We start from the raw sequence: 20,812 nt of genomic DNA, 5'->3' as shown, positions 1-20,812 counted from the left end.
GGGCTCATACAGCCTGCTGTTAATATGTTAATCCTGATAACAGGTTCCTAACATCACCATGTTAGTTTTCTGACCAGCAAAATAAAAATGTTAACCTGCGCCACTGGGGCAATTTATGTGTGAGAACAAATAGCTCAAGTACCAGGAAGAAGTGTGGTTAGGAGGTTGGCAGTGTGAATCCAAACTCCCTTTTCAAAGCACTTTGAAGAAAGATGAGGAATAGTGTTGTACAATGAAGACCCAGGTTTTGGGTATCTCTTTTTGCCTGGATTTGCTTAGATGTAAAAATAAGGGATTGGATTACAGCTCTTCTCCTTTAGGTCTAAAATTTTGTGATTCCAGTGGTTCTACGTAACAGACATTTAAATGTTACATAAATTTTTCTGCGTGCTCAAATCAGCAACCAAAGCTACAGTGAAAGACTTGCTTTTTACCAGCGCCACAAAAATCACATTCAGAAGTCCATTTGACTCTGAATAATGGATGTGCAAACACATTAAAGTGCTCATTTCCACAACTGTTCTGTGTCTTTAAGAGCCCTCGCTTGTTAAGTTGGAAGATCATTGAACCATATGAGGGTCAATAAAAGAATAAAAAGTCACTGGTTGGTGATTCCAGTCCAAGGAACGTGATCCTAGTTGAGTATCTGTGTCCATATGCTGCTCGCTTTCCAAGGGGGAGGGTTTGGTCTCCCGCACCTCGTCCTGCCTCAGGATGGTTTCTGAAAAACTGATCAAGATCCTGGTTTTTGAACTCCTGGAGTTTGCTGCCTTCTCCACTCCCACGCTTGTGATTGTGGAACAGTTTGCCACCGCCTATCAAACGACGATGGGGAACCCCGAGAAAACACATTATTGGCTGATTGTTTCCTGCTCGATTGCCTATGTGGCTTCCGTGACTTTGCTGATTTGGGTTCCCATTAAAGTTCTCTTATTCAAGAAGCATCGCTTTACCAAAAACATTGTAGGATGGTGAGTAAAAGGATTCGAAAAAAGGAGTCTCTGATGTTTTCATAGAGACTTTCTCAGGTGCTTTGTGGAAGGATGTTAGCCTGGCACATATGTACATAATGTGTGCACATTATGATTAATGAGAAGTAATTATCACTGTTTCTATAAATGTATTGGTATTATGGTATCTTCTATATTTTTATAGGGGCCTTTTTTACTGACTGTTAGCAACAAATGACATGTATTCATCAGCTTGCAGTTAGCTTGAGTCTATGATACCCTGCCTAGTACACATTGGACCTAACTCCTCTGTACACTGAGCTGCATAAAGTTATCACCGTTACTCTGTAGAAATCTTAATTGTAAGATTATATTATAGAATTTTACTTTTGTGTAAAACAAAGTAATGTCTATTTTGAAATGTTTAATTGCATCATTTTGTAGGTCTATAGCATCCTTTGACCTTTAGCCAACTGAGATTTTTAAGCAACTGGTTCCTTTGCTTTGGTTTATTATCATTATTATTATTTTAATATAATTTATTGCCTAACTGGTGAACATACCATGTGTAAAGTGTGCTCTTGGTTTTTGGGGTAGATTCCCATCATTCATCGCTTACAACACCCAGTTCCTTTGCTTAGATTTTTAAACATAAAACTTTACTATGTTAGTAAATTCTTTTATCCTGGTATGTGGGGGGGACTATTTCAATTATAATAGAGGAATATTTTAAGTAAATTAAGATTTAATGTTGTTTAAGGCACTTGGGTGACTTGGTTGAGCGTCCGACTTCGGCTCAGGTCATGATCTCACGGTTCGTGGTTTCAAGCCCCGTGTCGGGCTCTGTGTTGACAGCTAGCTCAGAGCCTGGAGCTGGGTTCAGATTCTGTATCTCCCTCTCTCTTTGACCGTCCCCTGCTCATGCCATCTCTCTCTCTCTCTCAAAAATAAATAAAATGTTAAAAAAATTTAAAAAAGATTTAATGTTGTTTTAACTTAACAGTTTAGCTATTGTTGTATCACCTGTATTGAGTACAGATAATCCTAGATACTAAGATATTTTTCCTTTTAGATCTGTATTTATTTTTAAATTTTTTTTTAATTTAATGTTTGTTTATTTTTGAGAGAGAGAGACAGAGTGAGAGTGGGAGAGAGGCAGAGAGGGAGGGAAACACAGAATCCAAAGCAGGCTTCGGGCTCTGAGCTATTAGCACAGAGCCTAAACTGGGATTGAAACTCACAAACTATAAGATCATAACCTAAGCTGAAGTCAGATACTTAACTAAGCCACCCAGGTGCCCCTATTTTTTAAAGTTTATTTATTTATTAGAGGGAGGTGGGGGGAGCACAAATGAGGGGGAGAGAGAGAGAGAGGAGAGAGAGAGAATCCCAAGTAGGCTCTGCACTGACAGCACAGAGCCCCATGTGGGGGCTCTGTGAAATCATGGCCCGAGCCAGAATCAATAGTCAGATGCTTCACCTACTGAGCCACCCAGGCGTCCCCTTTTTAGAACTTTAGATCAGGTTCCTACTCATCTAAGCTTTCTTAGTTTTCTTTGATAAGTTAACCCTTCTTTCATGCTGATCTTTTATTTAAAAGTCAAACAACATCAACCCATTTGAAAAACAAGCAGCAGTGAATTTTAACAAGGGCAGATATGTAAAAGTAATAGATACAGCAATCTAGTGAGAAATACTGTCCGGAGGGTGCAGGCAGGGAGCGCTGAAGTGTGGAGTTCAACAGCATTCTTTAGGTGCTGATTTAGGATGTGGCCCCATGAACCTCGCCAGGGGACTTTCAGTTTCTGGAGGGCAAAGATCTTGAAGGGTTTCCGGAAATAAACTATTTGGTTTACCTTGCATTTATCAGTACATTTACCAGTGCAGTTTAAGGATTTTCCAAACCTTGGCCCAAAGCCTCAGGATTACCTGTCAAGTGGGTTTGGAGCTCAGCTGGGTCCTCTACTCCTCACACCACCCAGGAGTTGCTCTGACTGTCCCGGACTCCTGGCTGAGCTGGGAGTTTTGAGGGAAGGATGGAACACCCAAATGACCAATGGCTTTCTGTTGGTTTACTCCAGCCCCGGAAGGCACTCCTTGACTTTTTTTTTTTTTTTTTTTTTTTTTACATTAACTCACATCTCTACGATCCTAGGTTCTGATTATCAGGCAGCAAACCTTCCATATCAGTTATCATCATCATCATTATTAACTTATAACTGCTTCTTTACTGATCACATATATGCTAAGGGATTTATACGTGAATTTCATTTCTTTCTATACGATCTTGTGAGGTAGGTATTTTCATGACTTTATCATTATTATTCCCAAGGAGAAACTTATTATCAGAGAAGAGTTGTGTAACTTTCCTGGTCAATAACTAGTGAGTGAAAGGACCAGACTTTGGACCTCTGTCCAACCGAGTCCATAATTGGTACTTCCAACCAGTGTCCTAAACTGTCCCTTTGAATGACAAGGTCCCAATCTACTGCAGTCAGTGGAGAGTAAGGAAGAGAGTGGCCCTTCATTCCTACTTGCCAGTGCACATTCTGTTTTACAATCTAGTCTGCATATCCATCTTGTGCTAACCTGTCCTGGGATGTCACAATTACATCTTTAAGTGAATCCTTCAGGGAAACACTCTTCTGGTCTTTCATTTTCCTTTGTAGGTGTGGCTGGCCATAGGGGTTCTAAATTTATACACGATAGGTTATCTGCAATTTCAGTGAAACTCTGCAGTTATTTCCTCATAGGCTCATTCATGAGCACTGTCATATTGCTATCTTTTACTGGTACAGAATAGAAGAAACAATTACCAAGCACTATTCTAGGAGCTTTATATGCTCTGTACTATTAAATTTAAACTTTATGGCAGTCCTGTGAGGTATGTGCTAATGTTCTCATTTTAGAGATAAAGAAATGGAAACCTGAAGAAGTGAGCAGGTAATAAAGCTTGTAAGTGGTGAAGCTGAGGTTTGTATGCCCAGATTGGTCTGAATATGTGCTGTTTCCTCCATCTTGTGTAACTTTTCCATTATTCTTTTTGTCTTTGAATGCCAAGTGTATTTCAAGGACACTGCAACTCATGGCACCTAGGTGGCTTAATCAGTTAAGCATCTGACTTGACTTTGGCTCATGTCATGATCTCACAGTTCATGAGATTGAGCCCCATGTCATTCTCTGGACTGACAGCACTGAGCCTGCTTGGGATTCATTCTCTCTCTTTCTCTTTCTCTCTCTGCCTCTCCCCCTGCTCTTAAAATAAATAAATAAACTTTAAAAAAAACACACAATGACACTCTTTTAGTGTCTTTAAGATATAGTTCCTCCAAAGATGTATATTAGGCTATTATATGTGATTTTCAAAGATGTGTATTTGGATATTTTATTATATGTGGTAATGTAGAATGTGTATCTTAATTACTAGAAGATGATGGAAAAATAATTGCTGCTATAGGAGGTAGAGATTGAAGAATGCCTAGATAGATAGTTGTCTACATGAAATTGTATAGATTTTTAGCATTCACAGATAGATTATTGATGAGCTTATTTGAGGACCTCTCTGTAGGTTCGCATGGGCATTGTTAACCCCATGAATCTGGTATGTAGGAAAGAATGAGTCATCCAGCTAATAGAGTGTGTGCCCTGGCCACACAGCTGAGAGGTGCAGACCTGAGTTCAAATCCCAGCTTTGACATTGACTGCGAGGTCTTGTGTGAGTTATTTGAGTTCTTTGAATTTTAATTTTCAGAATGATTCTGAAAAGTAGTAGAAGTGATGATAAAACTGATAAAACTGAAGAAAATTATATGCTATCAGTGATACTCTTTGAACTTAGAGAATCTTGTGGGTCTCTTTTATCCTTTGAGAAAATGAAGGCCAGTAGAGTGATATCATGAATATCTTATAAAGTATTTGGCATATATACTGTTCTTTTATGTTTTATTTTTCCACTTGACCTGCACACCAGTGTTACAAGATTGACCAAGGGATACAATGCCTATTCTGTAAGGAAGGAAACAATGTCAGAGAGCTTAAGACATATGCACTAAATCAACAGTAGAGTCTGAACTTTAATCCAGTGATCTTTACTCTGTGAAACACTTCCTCATTCTCTTTAGAATGATCATTCCTTTTCAGGGATGCCTGTCTTAATTCATAACAGACTGGGGAAATGGTTTGAGGAATGAGGAAACTCTATTTAGAGACACACCAAATTGGTATGTCCCAGTAAATGAGAGAAATCCTTTCCTGGGGTATCAGTGAACATGTGAAACCATTGAGCTATAGGGCTAGCCTGCGACTGGGGAAGATCTCAGCGAATAGGGTACCTGGGGATAGGATAATTGTGGAGAATTTGTGGGGACTCCCAGAATGCCTTGGAACCCAGAGCTGCATTTTAGGGAATTCTCTCAAGTCCTTCAGCATACAATTACTTTAGATCGTGACATGTCAGGAATTCTGGGCAGTGTCCCCTTGGAAACACCCCAACATTTTGAACTCCATTTTGCCTTGCTTAAGTCCTTAATCTCTTAGCCAGAATTCGCTGTTGATTCATTTAAGATAGTGGTAGCAACAGTAGTAGTTGTTGTAGTTGCAGTAAAATAAGAGCAAGGATTTACTGACAGCTGCTGTGTACCAAGCATAGGTGTAAACACATTGCCTATATTATTTTAGTTAATTCTCTAACCTTTATATGCAAGAACACTTACAGTGCCCATCTTACAAATGAGGGAATTGAGGCACAGAAGTTACACAACCACACAGCCAGTGAGCTGTGGAGCCACATCTGACCTCAGGGTGGTCTGTCTCCAGAGCCTGGTCTCCTGGGCACCTTGCTGTTCCACGGCGGCACACACAGGTCACGTGCACAGCACGACTAACATCTGGGCACTGCTGGACAGGCTGGATAAACTGAAGCTAGTAGAGCTTGCTCTCTTCAGTCCCGGGAAGGTCATCAGGACTTAGGTCATCATGAACTAAACATTGGTGCTTAATGGCACCCCCATTTCTTTCAGTGGATCTATCATCTCCTTAACTGTCATTAGCAATTTTCCGATGCTTGACTACAGGCTTTTTCTTCTTTGCCCCACCATATCCAGCAAATCAGAAAGAGTATATTTCCATGTGCTTTTCTCTCCCACTTTGTGAAATAAGTCACCAGATTCCATTAATTCTTCCTCTTTCATCTCTCTTGCATCACCTCTTTGTTTTCTGTGACCATTTTCTTCCCCCCAGTTAGGCACTGACTTCCAGGACCTTCTTCATACATGGCCTTGGTTCCCCACGTTTTCATGTATCAAATTCAGTGTCCCATCATTCGTCCTGGCTGTTTGGTTCAGGGAAGCATGAAGAACATTTCATTCACTAATGCTGGGGCTCCGGTAACCTTCACCAGCTGGTGTCTCGTCCTTTGCTTCTTCTCCCCATCCCCTTTCCTTTGCAGTCTTTTTTCACAGAATAAAAACTTTCTTGAAAAATATTGTTGGCACATCAGTCCTTCCCCTTCAAAATCTACTCTTCCCCTTGCTTGTACAAGGGTATTGACATTATACTGTAGAATCCTAAAGCTCAGAGACACCTTAGAGTTCTACTACACGCTTTCTCACAATGCAGGTAGACAATGGACTTCTGATTTTAATTTTTTTTAGTTTTTTAATGTTTATTTATTTTTGACAGAGAGAACAAGAACAAGCGGAAGAGGGGCAGAGAGAGAGGGAGACCTAGAACCTGAGTCAGGCTCCGGGCACTGAGCTGTTAGCACCGAGCCTGATGTGGGGCTTTAATCCACGAATGGTAAGATCATGACCTGAGGTGAAGTCAGAGGCTCAAGCTACTGAGCCACTCAGGTGCCCCTGGACCTCTGATTTTAAAGGGAATTCATTAGATTTTCTGTCTCTAATTATGAGAATAGTCTTCCTTGGGGCACCTGGGTGGCTCAGTTGGTTAAGCGTCTGACTTCAGCTCAGGTCATGATCTCACGGTTTGTGGGTTCAAGCTCCGGATCGGTCTCTGTGCTGACAGCTAGCTTAGAGCCTGGAGTCTGCTTCAGATTCTGTGTCTCCCTCTCTCTCTGACCCTCCCCTGTTCAAACTGTCTCTTTCTCTCTCAGAAATAAATAAAACATTAAAAATTTTTTTAAAAAAGAGAGAATAGTCTTCCTTATTTCCATAAATGGAAATAAAATCTGCCACCATGAAAGTTCCTCTACATCTTATCTATAGGCTTCATGTTCCCTGCCCTTTTTTTCTCTCTCTCTTTTTTTTTTTTTAATGTTTATTACTTATTTGGGGGAGATAGAGTGTGAGCAGGGGAGGGGCAGAGAGAGAGAGGGAGACACAGAATCTGAAGCAGGTTCTAGGCTCTGAGCTGTCAGCACAGAGCCTGATGCGGGGCCCAAACTCATGAACAGTGAGATCATGACTGGAGCTGAAGTCAGATACTTTACTGACTGAGCCACCTAGGTGCCCCTGCCCTCCCTTTATACAACAGTGAGTTTGGCCATGGTCAGGAGCTCTATCCATTTCCCCCCCTCCCCTCCCCACCCCATTTTCCTTTCTTACTGCTTTGCAAGTACTCTCATTGGTTCATAATATAAAATGCTACTTATATGATGATCATTCCCAAAATTGTGCCTCCAGAAGTGACTTCCCTAAGCTCACTGTGTCTATATTAACAGTTTTCATACATTTCAAAGTATCCACATCACTCTACCATCTCAACTACATCCCGTGGCAATCTGCTAAGTTTTCTCTTCTCCAGTATCCATGTTTTATCAGGTATTCTTGCCCTGTGATTTCTGGACCTTTTACCCTTTTGGATATTTCCTTGGGATGATGGCTGGCTTGCTAATGTCCAGACATGATCTCACTGATAGCCAGATGTCCTGTTGATGCAGCTATTGGTGTGATGTATTGACTTCAACTGCAACAGTGTCACTTACATACTAAAACTTCTAGAAAAACTTGCTCTTGTCCCCTGGTTACCTCATCTTGTGTTTAGGCAACTTCCATGAGCCTATAAGTGCCATAAAGCCAGTGTGTCTTACGTGTCTTTCTATCCTTAGAACTGAGTGTAGTTCACACATTTAGCAGCAGCTTAGATGAGTGGGTGAATGGATGAATGCAAAACTTGGCTTGTCATGTGGGCTCACGGGGGTTAGTGTTTTTTGTTCGGAAGTTAATGGCAGATTGTGGGAAGCCTTGAAAGACAAGGAAATTTTGACTTGAAGAGCTAGGTGACAGAGAATGTTTATGAGTTTCTGAGCTGGGTGGTTTCTCATCTGATGTGCTCCATTCACTGTGCTTTCTCTGTGAGAAACCTCAGGGTCAGAATTCTCACTGCACAAACAGGAATCTTTAACTTACTGTGACTGAACTCAGATCTTTCTTCATGGGCCTCCTCCTGGGGAAGTCCTTCTTCCTGATGATTTACTACAGACACACAGGGCTCTGTAGCACCCTAACTCATTTTCCATCTGGAACTTAAACCATGTCCACAGATCCTTCTCCTCAGCTGTTCTGCACTCTGACTGAAGCCTTGCACTAGTCTTAGCATGACTGCTCCTTCAAAGACGTGTCTCTGGCATTTCCAACATAAATTTCACTGTACAAATTTCCTAGGATTGCTGTTACAAACTACCACAAACTTGGAGGCTTAAATGGTAGAAGTGTATTATCTCCTGATTGTGGAGGTCAGAAATCTGAGATCAAGCTGTTGGTCGGTTTCTTCTGAGGGCTGTGAGGGAGAATCTGTCCCAGACCTTTCTCCCAGCTTCCGGTGGTATGCTGGCACTCTTCAGCATTCTTGAGCTTATAGAAGCATCGCCTTGATCTCTGCCTTCATTATCACATAGTGTTCTCCCCACATCTCCTCACACAGTCTTCCCTCTGTGCGTATCTGTCTCCCAATTTTCCCTTTTCATAAGGATACCACTCCTGTTGCATTAGGACTCACCCTAATTTTCAACGTATTACCTCTGGAAACACACTGTTTCCAAATACAGTCCCATTCTGAGGGACTAGGGGATTGGGACTTCAAAATGTCTCTTTTAGGAGAGCATAATTCAACCCGTGACAGTCTGCCCTCTGGCCCTCCCCAAAATTCATGTTCTTCTCACATGCAAAATAGATTCACTGAAACCCAGCAAGGCAAATGTCACAAAATGGTAAGGCTTGAGAATAATCCTCTGTGGCTGGACGTTCTGCCCCCAAGATGGGAGCCATCCCTTCCCTGGCCTCTGGGTCTAAGGAGGCAGCCTCTGGTTCTGCGCTGGCAGCTTCCCAGGCTCCTAAAGCACTGTCAGAGGATAGTACACATTCACAGCCAAATAGCTCCACCAGCCCATTTCCTGCCTGTTGCATCCCAGAAGTCTAACAGCCTTCCTTCCTTTTGTCCCATCTCTGTCCCCCTTTAGTCCAAGCTGGCAGTGGCAGTATTTCTGCTGAGAGAGTTGATTGGGTTCACAAGGCACACCCTTAGTATCCTCTCTAGAACACACCCTTGCATTTTCTAACATATGGATAGACTGAGAAACTTCTAAGTCTTCAAGTTCTGGTTCCTTTTTGCTTAATGATTCCTTCCTCGGTTTATCTTTCTCCGCTTGTATTTTACTAACTTCTGGCTCCTTTTGGCCTAACAATCCCTTCTTCAATTTATCCCCTTCTCTTGTGTTTTTGCTATCATCACAGGGAGAAGCCAGACAGTGCCTTCAGGGTTTTGCTTAGAAATCTCAGCTAAACATCTGAGTTTGTCAACTGTAGGTTCTGTTTTCTACCAAGCAGAACACAGTTCAGCCAAGGTTCTGCCACTTTCTATAAAGGATCATTTTTCCTCCAGTTGCCAACAACATGGTTCTCCTTTCTGCCTGAGACTTCACCAGAAACACATTTGACATTTTATTTGTGGCCATTTCTGTTCATGACAATGTGCATATTCTCTAAGGTCGATAGAGGCTTTTTCTACCTCTCTCTTCTTTTTCTCTCTGAGCTTTCACCAGAATCTCCTGTAATGCCCATATTTTTATAACATTCTCTTCTAGGCAGTCCAGCCTGTTTCTGTCATGTCTCTTCAGGCTCTTCCAGATTGCCCAATTCCAAAGCCACTTCCACATTTTTAGGTATTTGTTACAGCAATTCCCCCTACCCCTAGGCACAGTCTGTATTCATTTTGTAGGGTGACCACGACAAAGTACTTCTAACGAGGTGACAAATGTATTGTGTCCCTGTTCTGGAGGCTGGTAGTCTTGAGATCGAGGTGTTGGTCAGTTCCTTCTGAGGGCTGGTGGTTCGCCGCCACTCTGGCATTCCTTGGCTTGCAGATGTGTCACCCTGATTGATCTCTGCCTTCATTGTCACATGGTGTCTTCCTGTGTTTCTTCATTTAATCCTCTCTCTGTACATTCTCCAAATTTTCCCTTTTAATAAGGACACCAGTCATGTTGGATTAGGGCCCATTTTAATGACCTCATTTTAACTTTCTCGCTCTGGAAAGACCGTATTTCCAGATAAGGTTACACTGTAAGATACCAAGAGTTGAAACTTCAACCTATCTTTTGGGAAGAGCATAATTTAACCCATAACACTTATTAATAAATTATAATAAACATATGTTAGCGGTAAGTCAAGATTTTCAAACACAGAAGATCATTACTTCTGGATACATAAGATGCAGAACTTGGAGTAGAAATAGGTTATATCTGGGGTGCCTGGGTGGCTTAGTTGGTTAAGCGTCCGACTTTTGCTTACATCATGATCTCACTGTTCGTGTGTTCGAGCCCCGCGTCGGGCTCTGTGCTCACTGCCAGCTCAGAGCCTGGAGCCTGTTTGAGTCTGTGACTCCCTCTCTCTCTGACCCTCCCCTGCTCATGCTGTCTCTCTCTGTGTCTCCTAGAAATAAACAAACATTAAAAAAAAAAAAAAGAAATTGGTTATATCTTCTTTTTCCCTGTAGCCTCTAATTGAAAGCTAGCATTTCTTTCCATTTTGCATGTTGGCAACAAACCACAGTGCTAGTACCAGAACCTATAACCTTATTATATAGATCTTTTCATAGCCTATATCTTAGATCTTTTCATATCACATTACAGTTGTTGCAGATACTTCATAATATCGTTTATGATCTTCACTACTTTGAAATTGTGAATGATTTCAGTTTCCATTAGATATTGGAGTGCTCCAAAAAAAAAATAAGGAGACAATATGTTCATAGATAGGCACATATATTACTGTATAAAAATTTTAAAAGAATTTGGAAAACTGTATTTCAGCATAATTGCTCTGTGTTGTTTTAAAAATTTCTATTTTGTAAAAGGCCCATAGCATTTACCGAATTCTCAAAAGTTTCACTGCACACAAAAGGTTCAAAAACATTGTTCTAGCTAGTAGAGATAATGTCGTGAAACCATTCAGATAAATTTCCTGCCTCTGTGGAACTTTGAGGATCAGCGAAGAGGAACATATAAAACAATAAGCAAGAAGTAATCAGCAGAACTTCCCAGGTAGTCATGTGGCTGCAAAAATATATAATTTGGAAGGACAACAAAGGGTCCGACATGGAAGATCCAGGAACAGAGAGCATCTGGCAAAAGGTATAGATAGTGTACACCTTGAAGGTGAGGCCAGCTTGATGTGATCATGAAAGAACCAGAGGCCAGTATGGCTGGAGTTAAGTGGGTTTCCAGGGAGGGGAAATTATTCTAAGTGAGAGAGTAGGAGAAAGAAGAGAAAACACATCATGTAGAACATGTAGGCTAGGGTAAATAGGTTTCAACTTTATTCCAATTCCATTGCCTATCCACTAGAGATTTTTTTTTTCCACTAGAGATTTTTAAAAAATACGTAAGATGCACAAATGTGTGTATTTTATGTGAAATACACATAGCATAATTTACCATCTTAACCACTTTTAAGTGTACATATCAGTGGCATTAAGTACATTGACACGGTTGTGCTGTCACTGCCATCCATCCACGAACCTTTTCATTTTCATTCTTACCTCCACTAAGCACTAACTCCTCATTCACCGCATCCTCATTATTGGAGATTTTTGAGCAGGGCAGTGAGTGATAAGATGTGTTTTACATTTTAAAAATATAACTGTTTGCTCTATGGAGAAAACGTTGCTAGGCAAGAATAGAAGTATTAACAGGAAACTGGATAGGAAGTTCTTGCAGATGAGACGTGATAGCAGATGAACTACATACGGTGCTGGCAAAAGATGGATCTGACATGTAGTTTCAGTAAATCTACTTGCAGTAAACCAGACAGCATTTGATGATGAGCGGAACAGGTTTGGAGGAGGATGTGGGGTCTTTTCCAGGTATGTTAAATCTGGGTTGCCTATTAGAAATCCAAGTGAAGGTACCAATACAGTTGGGCATACAAGCCCAGAGCTTAGTCAGTTAAATGCCTGACTTCAGCTCAGGTCATGATCTCACAGTTCAGGGGTTCGAGCCCCATATCAGGCTATGTGCTGACAGCTCAGAGCCTGGAGCCTGCTTCAGATTCTGTGTCTCCCTCTCTTTCTCTGCCCCTCTCCCACTCATACTCTGTCTCTCTCTCTCTCTCAAATATAAAAATAAACATTTAAAAAAATGAAATTGCCTGAGACAACTGAGGGAGATGATATAGATAAAGAGGAGGTGCAGGAGTAATCCCTGGGGCACCTTCATCTTTTACAGCACAAGCCGAGAAGAAGAGGTTTCCTTCAAGGCTCCAGCCAAACCTGGTTTGGGCTCAGAAAAGAAAGCAAAGGTGCCTCTCAAAAACCCCATTGTACCTCTGGTTTTAGCAGGTCATACTGAGTCTGGCTAGAAGAAGGGTCTGTCCTGCCCCCTAACTTATGTCTATATTAGAATATCTAAGACAAGGATGGGATTGACAGAGCAGAGCAGGACCGAGGAGAAATTGTTAGCTCTTTGAAAGAGTTTAACACTTTTTGTACTTAGAAACACATTATCATCTAAGTGTAATTAGTAAAATGTGTATTTAAGGAAAGAAAAGGTAAATATTTCATCATAGAAAAGCTTTGAGCATCATTTGTCTTTCTTTACATTAATAATGCTAAATGTGCATTTTAATTATTTCTGTCATAAGATAGAGTATTATATATGTATTATATCTCAACTAATTGATTACTTGATCAGCAAGGTTTTAAGAAGTGGTCCAAAACAAGTGTGAAAAATCATATATATATATATATATAGGGTCAAGTAAGAAACATCTAAATGTTTTCATTTGAAGTCATTCTTGGTGGGGCACATGGGTGGCTCTGTTGATTAAACGTTCACCTTAGGCTCAGGTCATGATCTCACAGTTGGCGAGTTCAAGCCCCACATCAGGCTCTGTGCTGGCAGCTCAGAGCCTGGAGCCTGCTTCGGATTCTGTGTTTCTGTCTCTCTGCCCCTCTTCCACTCCCACTCTGTCTCTCTCTCTCTCTCTCTCTCAAAAGCAAACATTAAAAAAAATTTTTTTTAATGAAGTCATTCTTGGTATACCATCCCTAAATGTCTTCTTTGGAAAATCAATGTTATGATATAGGATATAATATAACTTAAGAAAGTCACGTTCCTGGGGTGCCTGGGTGGCTCAGTCGGTTGAGTGTCTAACTCTTGATATTGGCTCTAGTCATGACCCTGTAGTCATGAGATGAAGCCCAGTGTTGGGTGTGGCACTGAGGATGGAGCCTGCTTTTTCTGCCCCCCCTCCCCTCAAAGTAAAGAAATACTGTTTAAAATATCACATTATTTCTTTGAGTTGGGCACCAGAGCTGGAACTTTCTGGCAGGATTCCCGTGATTGATTGTGGAAATGTTGAATGTCATTTGTCTTGCATGGCAATGCTCTTTGAAATCCATGGCTCGCTAGTTATTTGGAAATCTCTTGCCCCTTTTGTTCTAGAAAATATTCTGGTTTTTGCCTGTGTTCCCCTTTGCCATACTGAAACATTTGGGAAATGGAAATAGAGAAGTAGTAGCTTCTTAGAAAAACTAGAGATGAATGGAACAGGAACTGCTAAATTAGCACAATGTAACAGGAACTGTTGATCTTATACATTATTGCTTTTGCTTATTTTTTGTCCTTTGCTAGGAGACCTGTTATGATGATGTATGTTATACTCACCACACTGCCCAGCTTCAGCTTTTCTATTGCAGTGACTGAGGTATGGAATGTTTCTTTATTCTGCACAATTTTTCAGATTTAAAAATTTCCTCTGTGACTGGAATATTATAGAACGGTGTGCCTGAAAATTTTCTTAAAGCTTATTCTATCTAGTCTTCTTCCAAGTACAATATATATATTTAAAGTACTAAGATCACTATTCCCTCTGTGATTGGGAAAGAAGGTCTGGCAACCAATTAAACATACCTTCTATGTTTGTGTGTGTGAGAGAGGAACGTTATTCCAAGATTGTAAAAAAGCAAGGAATTTAAAAGTAGATCCACATGTGTTGCTTTTAACCTAATGTTTTTCGAGTGTCTTCAGTTCTAAACAATATCCAGAGAGAATACCACTCACATTCTAAGACCTTTGAGAATATATCCCTTGCCTATGGATTTGTACACGATATTTATTTGAAAAGAAGCTTGACTTTGTGTTTTGACTAAATGCAGTTTCAAAAGGATTCTGATAAATAGGCATCTAAAGGACAGGGATATTATAGGCAGAACTTTGAGGTTGTGAGAATTTTGTTACCTAACAAGCTCAAAGAGGAATGTCCTACTAACCGTGTTAATTTGCACGAAGCTGCTAAAGATATAATTTTCACTTCCCCAAAGTGAACAAATTAAAGTACTTTATGTTTCATCTATATGTCAAGTCCATAGTTATTAAGTTCATATTACATGCTAGGCACTGTGTTAGGTGATAGGATAGAACACTCTGGAAATGTGACAGAATCTCTGGCCTTCATTAATTATTTATTGACAGTAAAGAGAAAAACAGTCAGGCTATTAGAAGAGTTATGATAGGTGTCACGAAAGGAGTGAGTACTGGATAGTGTATGATGTGATTAGAAATACCTGACCGTTAGAACACGTCCTGGATGCTACATTCGGACGTGAATGTATAGCTTTGGAAGGCTCTACAGAGGTACTTTGCCTTAAACAGCAATATGTGAATATTTTAATCTAGATTTATCATTTCTCCTCCCTCATCCCAAAAGACTCTGTAAAACACTTAGGAGGCTCCCAAGACCTTTAGAAATTCAGTGTACAAACTTTTAAGGAAACCTATTATCATAAAATGATGGTATATTTGTATTATGATTGCCCTTTTTGATTCTTTTCCATTATGTTCTTACCCACTGTTGCATTTCTTCCATCTTTTGTTTAATTTTTCACTCCAGTGTGATACAAAGTGCCTAGAACATAAGGTGTATAATATTAATGTAATACCACCTTAATGTAATACCCCTGTGTAAACACTACTCAGGGTCAAAAAATAAAACTTCGCCAGTTCCCTAAAAGCCACCCCTATGTTTTTTGCCTTCTACCTTAACTTCTAATTTCACAGATTGGTTTGTCTGTTTGGAATCTTTTGTAAGTGGGAATAAAATTCTCTCTCTCTCTCCTTTTCTCTTTCTCTATCTATCTATCTATCTATCTTCTATCTACCTAATTAATATGTGTCTGGCTTCTTTTAAGCATGGGTCATTCAAGTTTTTGTATACAATGGTATTCCATCATTTTAATTCTGTGGAGTGAATTTATTTGTTTCATTTTATGAATATGTTACAGTTTATCACTTCTGCCTTTGATGCCCACTTCAATTGTTTCTGGTTTTGGCTGCTCTAATTAATGCTGCTGTGAACAGCTTTGAGTATGTCTATTGATGCACATATGCAAGAATTTCCGTTAATATGCAGGAGTATAACTGAGGGGTCATAAGATATTCAAATGTTCAACTGTAGCAGAAAAGGCCAGTTTTCCAAAGAGATTCTACTAATTTAGACTTGACACTAGCAGAGAATGAACATACCTGTAGCTGCATACCTTAGCTTTAAAAACTTAGCCTTACATTCTAAGTTTCTTAGCCATTCTGTTGGGCATGTATTCTTGAGTCTCATTATAGTTTTAAGTTGTGTTTCCTCGATAACTAATGAAATTGAGGGGTGCCTGGGTGGCACGGTTGGTTAAGTTCTTGATCTCGGCTTAGGTCATGATCTCACAAATTGTGCTGATCAAGTTATCAGCACAGAGCCCACTTGGGATTCTCTTTCTATGCTCCCTTCCCCCAAACAGACAAAGAAACAAACATTTAAAAAATTAATGAAATTGAACACTTTTATCATCTTGCTATTTTTCCCTATTGTGTTACTTATTTTTTAAATCAATTCAGAAGTTGTTAATATATTCAGATCTCAAGCCCTTTGCTGATTATATATATTGCAAATATAGTCACACTTTGTGACTTAGTATTTTTAATGCTATTTTTGGTGAAGAGTTCTTAATTTAAAAATAGTCCAATTTATCAGGTTTTTTTTCCATGGATAGCAATTTTGGTAACTTGAGAAGAGTTTGTCTTATTGTGAATCTGAACCTCGAAGTCCTCAAGATATTCCCCTATATTATATTTTGGAACCTATATGATTTACCATTTTCTTTTAATATTTTAAAAATGCTTATTTTAGAGAGAGAGCAAGAGCACAAGCTGGGAAGGGGTGGGCGTGAGGGGAGGACAGAAGATCTGAAGCGGGCTCTATGCTGACAGCAGAGAACCCGATGCAGGGCTAGAACCCATGAACCATGAGATCATGACCTGAGCTGAAGTTGGACACTTAACCAAGTGAGCCACCCAGGCGCCCCTACCATTCTCTTTTAGATTCGCAATCCATCTGAAACTAATTTGTATGTGTTGTGCAGTAAGGAGTCAGTCCCCCCCACCCCATAACATCTAATGCACTGAGCACTATTTATTAAAAAGTCTGTCTTCCCACATTTCTCTGCAGTGCTACTTCTGTTATAAATCTGTGTATATATACATGGTCTATTTCAAGCCTTCTGTTTTGTCCACTGCCTACTTTTATATAACTATGCCAATACCACCTGGATTAAATTCGTGTAGTTTTATAATAGCTCTTTATATTCCAAAGAGTAAATCTTTATATCTTTTTCATCTAAATGACCTGTCCTTTATATTTCTATATGGATTTTAGAATCAGCTTCTTATTTTCCACAGAAACTGTGAATTTTGATTGAGGTTGCATTGAATGGTATCATTTTTTTTTAAATCCCATTTTCCCTTCATTGTATATGGAGATTTTCCCCATATAGTCTATGAAAGGAACTACATGTTCCTTTCTTTCCAATACTTGCAGTGTTTATTTCCTTCTCTTGCCTCATTACACTGGTTAGGACCTCTAGTGCAGTGTTGCATTGAATTGATCATGGTGGCACCTTTGTCATCTTCCAGATTTCAGAGGGAGAACTCTTAACATATCACCACTAATAGGATGCTTGCCATAAGTTTTATGTAGATGTCTTAGTCAGATGAAGGAAGTGTCCCAAAATCTGGCTGGGTTTACCTGGGCTCTCTCTCCTTAGAGGACCCTGAACTCTAATATCTATGCCCCTAATTCTTTGACCTAGGGACTCTCAGGCTCTGCTTAGCAGTAGAGTTGGAAGAAGTTGCCCATCCCACCATTACCAGGAGCCTGCACTTATATTTTGGCATGTATTTACCAAGCTTTCTCTTGAACTGGAAGCTCATCCACTGATAACAAATCTTGATTACATCTTTACAAATTGTTCAATAGCTAATAGAATTGAACACCTGAAAAGCTGGAAATCAAGCTTCTAGTCTTTTAGTAAATGTCTTTATAATTAATTTAATGTTGCTTCCAGACTTTTAAAAGAATTTTAAACAAAGAAAGCATGAAAAAGTAATGCTTCTAAATGGTTTTCTGAAAACAGGTCCAAAAGAATAAGAATCCCTTACCTTCTACCTTACCTGATCTGCCTGTTTCTTTGGTTCTGACTTCCTTGATTGTGGTTGATATTATTGAGAAACTCAGGATATATCCTCTTAAAGCCTGGCAAAAATGTAAGTATTCTTTTAAATATAGATATTTTTTAAAGTTTGACATATTGTTTATCTTTCGGTTGCCCCGTTATCTGTAGACATGTTAGTTGATATATTTTCTTACAGCTGACATTACAGGTAGAAGATTAGAAATGAAGATATCGATCAGCATAACCCCCTCAAGGTCCATCCATGTTGCTACACATGGCCAGATTTCATTGTTTCTCATTGCCATGTAGTATTCCATGGTATAGATAAACCACATCTTCTTGATCCATTCATCTGTTGATGGACACTTAGGCTCTTTCCATGTTTTAGCTATTGTGGAGAGTGCTGCTATGAACATTGGGGTACATGTGCTCCTATGCATCAGCATTTCTGTATCCCTTGGGTAAATTCCTAGCAGTGCTATTGCTGGGTTCTAGGGGAGTTCTATTGTTAGTTTCCTGAGGAACATCCACACTGTTTTCCAGAGCGAAATAAGTCAGGCAGAGAAGGACAAATATCATGTTTGCACGTATAGGAGGATTAGGAGGAACTTGACGGAGGAACAAGGGGGAGAAGAAGGGGGGAAATGGTGGGGGAAAGGGAGAGAGGCAAACCATGAGAGACTCTTGAATGCTGACAAAAACTGAGGACTGATGGATGTGGGGGGGTGGAGGGGATGGGCATGGAGGAGGGCACTTGTGGGGATGAGCACTGAGTGTTATGTGGAAACTAATTTGACAATAAACTATTTGTAAAAAAAAAAAAAAAAAGAAACTTACTGAAAGGAAAAAAAAAAAGAAATGAAGATATCGAAATATAATTAATTTGAAACCTACATTGATAGCTAAACAGTTATTCTTATTTGTATTTTGGTAGTACTGATACATTAATGAACGTAGCACATATTTAATACCAAAATCCTTAATGTTTACTCTAGCAAGAAAATTACTAAGTAAATTATTATAGATTTATATGTTTAGGAACTCTCTCAAAACCTTTCAGTTTAGGTGAATAAATAGAGTTTTGGATATCTTTGAGACAGAAATTAATGTGACTACTGCAGCTATGTCCTAGAGAATTATGCATTTTTAATTGCGGATTATCAAAAAGCCAAAGATCACACTAGCAAACGTCAGATAGGCCACATTCCTCCAAAGGGAACAGTCAAAATTAAATATACATTGGCCTTAAAAAAAAAAAAAAAAGATATTTTGTTAATTGAATATTTTCTTCGGTTGGTCTTAAATTTCTTCAACTTTCACTTAATTTCGTGTGATAACGTCCATGTTTAATTTATAATCTGTGAATGCCATAGTTCTTGTATGGCCACAATTTGATACATGAAATGGGTAGGTTTTGTCGAATCACTTCCTGGTGGGGTGGATGGGTTAAAGCGAGTGAGTCACCGGGGAATTCTGTAGAGTAATAGGGAGACCGCCAGGAAGGAAAAGACCAGAGAATCACTTATGGGTCATGAGCCACCACTGTTCTGCTTACTCTTACTCCTCACACTGAAAAATAAAACTGAGTTGGAGGCCACCAGGAAATCTGAGACCCCGAGCTTCCTATTTTGCACTTTGTCCTTAGGTGGGAAATGATGGTTGTTATGTTTAACATAACATAGGTGACAAGGTAGCTAAGATGGCAGGCACCTAGTGGCCCTCTGTTGAGGAAAAGGTACTCTCAAGTTACATCTGCCCTCCAGAGTCCAGTGTATTTATATCCAACTGAGGAGGTTTGGAAATTCTCACTTTCTTTGCTACTTCTCTAGATTCCTTCTCTATGCAAACCTATCATGAAAATGGATTGTTGTAAAAAATTCTCCCACGTTAATAACCTTCCATGTTAACATGTGAACATTCTGTCTAAGTTCTTAATGAACGGTCTCTTTTTTAAAAAATGTACATGGAAGAGCACCTGGGATCATTGGGTGGAGAGTCTGACTTGGTTCAGCTCAGGTCATGATCCCAGGGTGGTGAGATTGAGCACCGCATTGGGCTTCTGTTTCTCTCTCTCTCTCTCTCTCCTCTGCTTTTCTCCCCTGTTCTCACTCGCTCTCTCTGAAATAAAAAATAAAAATAAAAAATGTACATGTACATTTTTTGGAATAAGTTACTGGAATTTTACATTTTAAGCAATGAGTTGGATTGTTAAAGGAGAATTTTCCCTGTGTCCAGAAATGACTATCACATTGAGCATTGAAACAAGAAAACCCCAAAAAAGTCAGTCTTGGAGATAAAACCCGAGACCATGTCATACAACTGCTTTTTCTTATTTAAGAGCCTCCTTCTTGATCTCTTCTCTGCCCAACCTTGAGAGGGCTAATGTCTGGCTTAATAGCCCCACCATTTAATAAAATCCCACTTTAAAAAACTAGCCTTCACTCAAAATACCTCTGCAAATATTAATTATACACACATTTAATTTTTATACAAGCTTTTGAACTCAAGTAGTCCCCTCTACTCCTTTTAAACATGCATGATAACAAAATAGATTATGTGAGTTTTTGCATTTATGGTGTATTCTCATTTATCTTCTGGAACTTAATACATAAAGCCATAAGCATTTAAATTGTAATCCATAAATCTGAACATAAGCCATGATGCTAAAAATATGCTGTCGCTGCATGCGGTACTTTAGAATCCAAGAGGTAGGTTAGGGGTGGGTGGTGATCAAGCTTTAAAAACATTTGGCTCCCTCTAGAAAAGGTTGGGAAAGGGACCATATTTTGTTCTGTGCTCTGTCCGGAGAGTTTGGAAGGCATACTATCATACTATCAGCTTGTAACAGTTATGACCTTGTACTAGAGGGAACTCAGGCAATCTGCAGGGCTTGGATTTATGGACACCCTGTG

At 39.7% G+C, this 20,812-nt stretch overlaps 1 protein-coding gene across 1 annotated transcript in view; it reads left to right on the top strand.

Moving 5' to 3' along the window:
- Positions 1-472: 472 nt before the first annotated feature.
- The window catches only part of TMEM236 (transmembrane protein 236), a 32,726-nt gene continuing 12,386 nt past the window's right edge, over positions 473-20,812 (top strand). The window contains exons 1-3 of the mRNA XM_039245892.1: positions 473-971; positions 14,038-14,110; positions 17,862-17,991. Coding sequence (XP_039101823.1) covers positions 715-971; positions 14,038-14,110; positions 17,862-17,991 — 460 coding nt within the window. The 5' untranslated portion in view covers positions 473-714. The remainder of the gene's footprint in view (positions 972-14,037; positions 14,111-17,861; positions 17,992-20,812) is intronic.

Source organism: Hyaena hyaena, unplaced genomic scaffold (assembly GCF_003009895.1).
Source record: "Hyaena hyaena isolate Hyena2069 unplaced genomic scaffold, ASM300989v1 scaffold_277, whole genome shotgun sequence".
Classification (NCBI taxonomy): Eukaryota; Metazoa; Chordata; class Mammalia; order Carnivora; family Hyaenidae; genus Hyaena; species Hyaena hyaena.
Note: the sequence above shows the minus strand (reverse complement) of the source record. Positions and strands in the feature narration are given on the sequence as shown.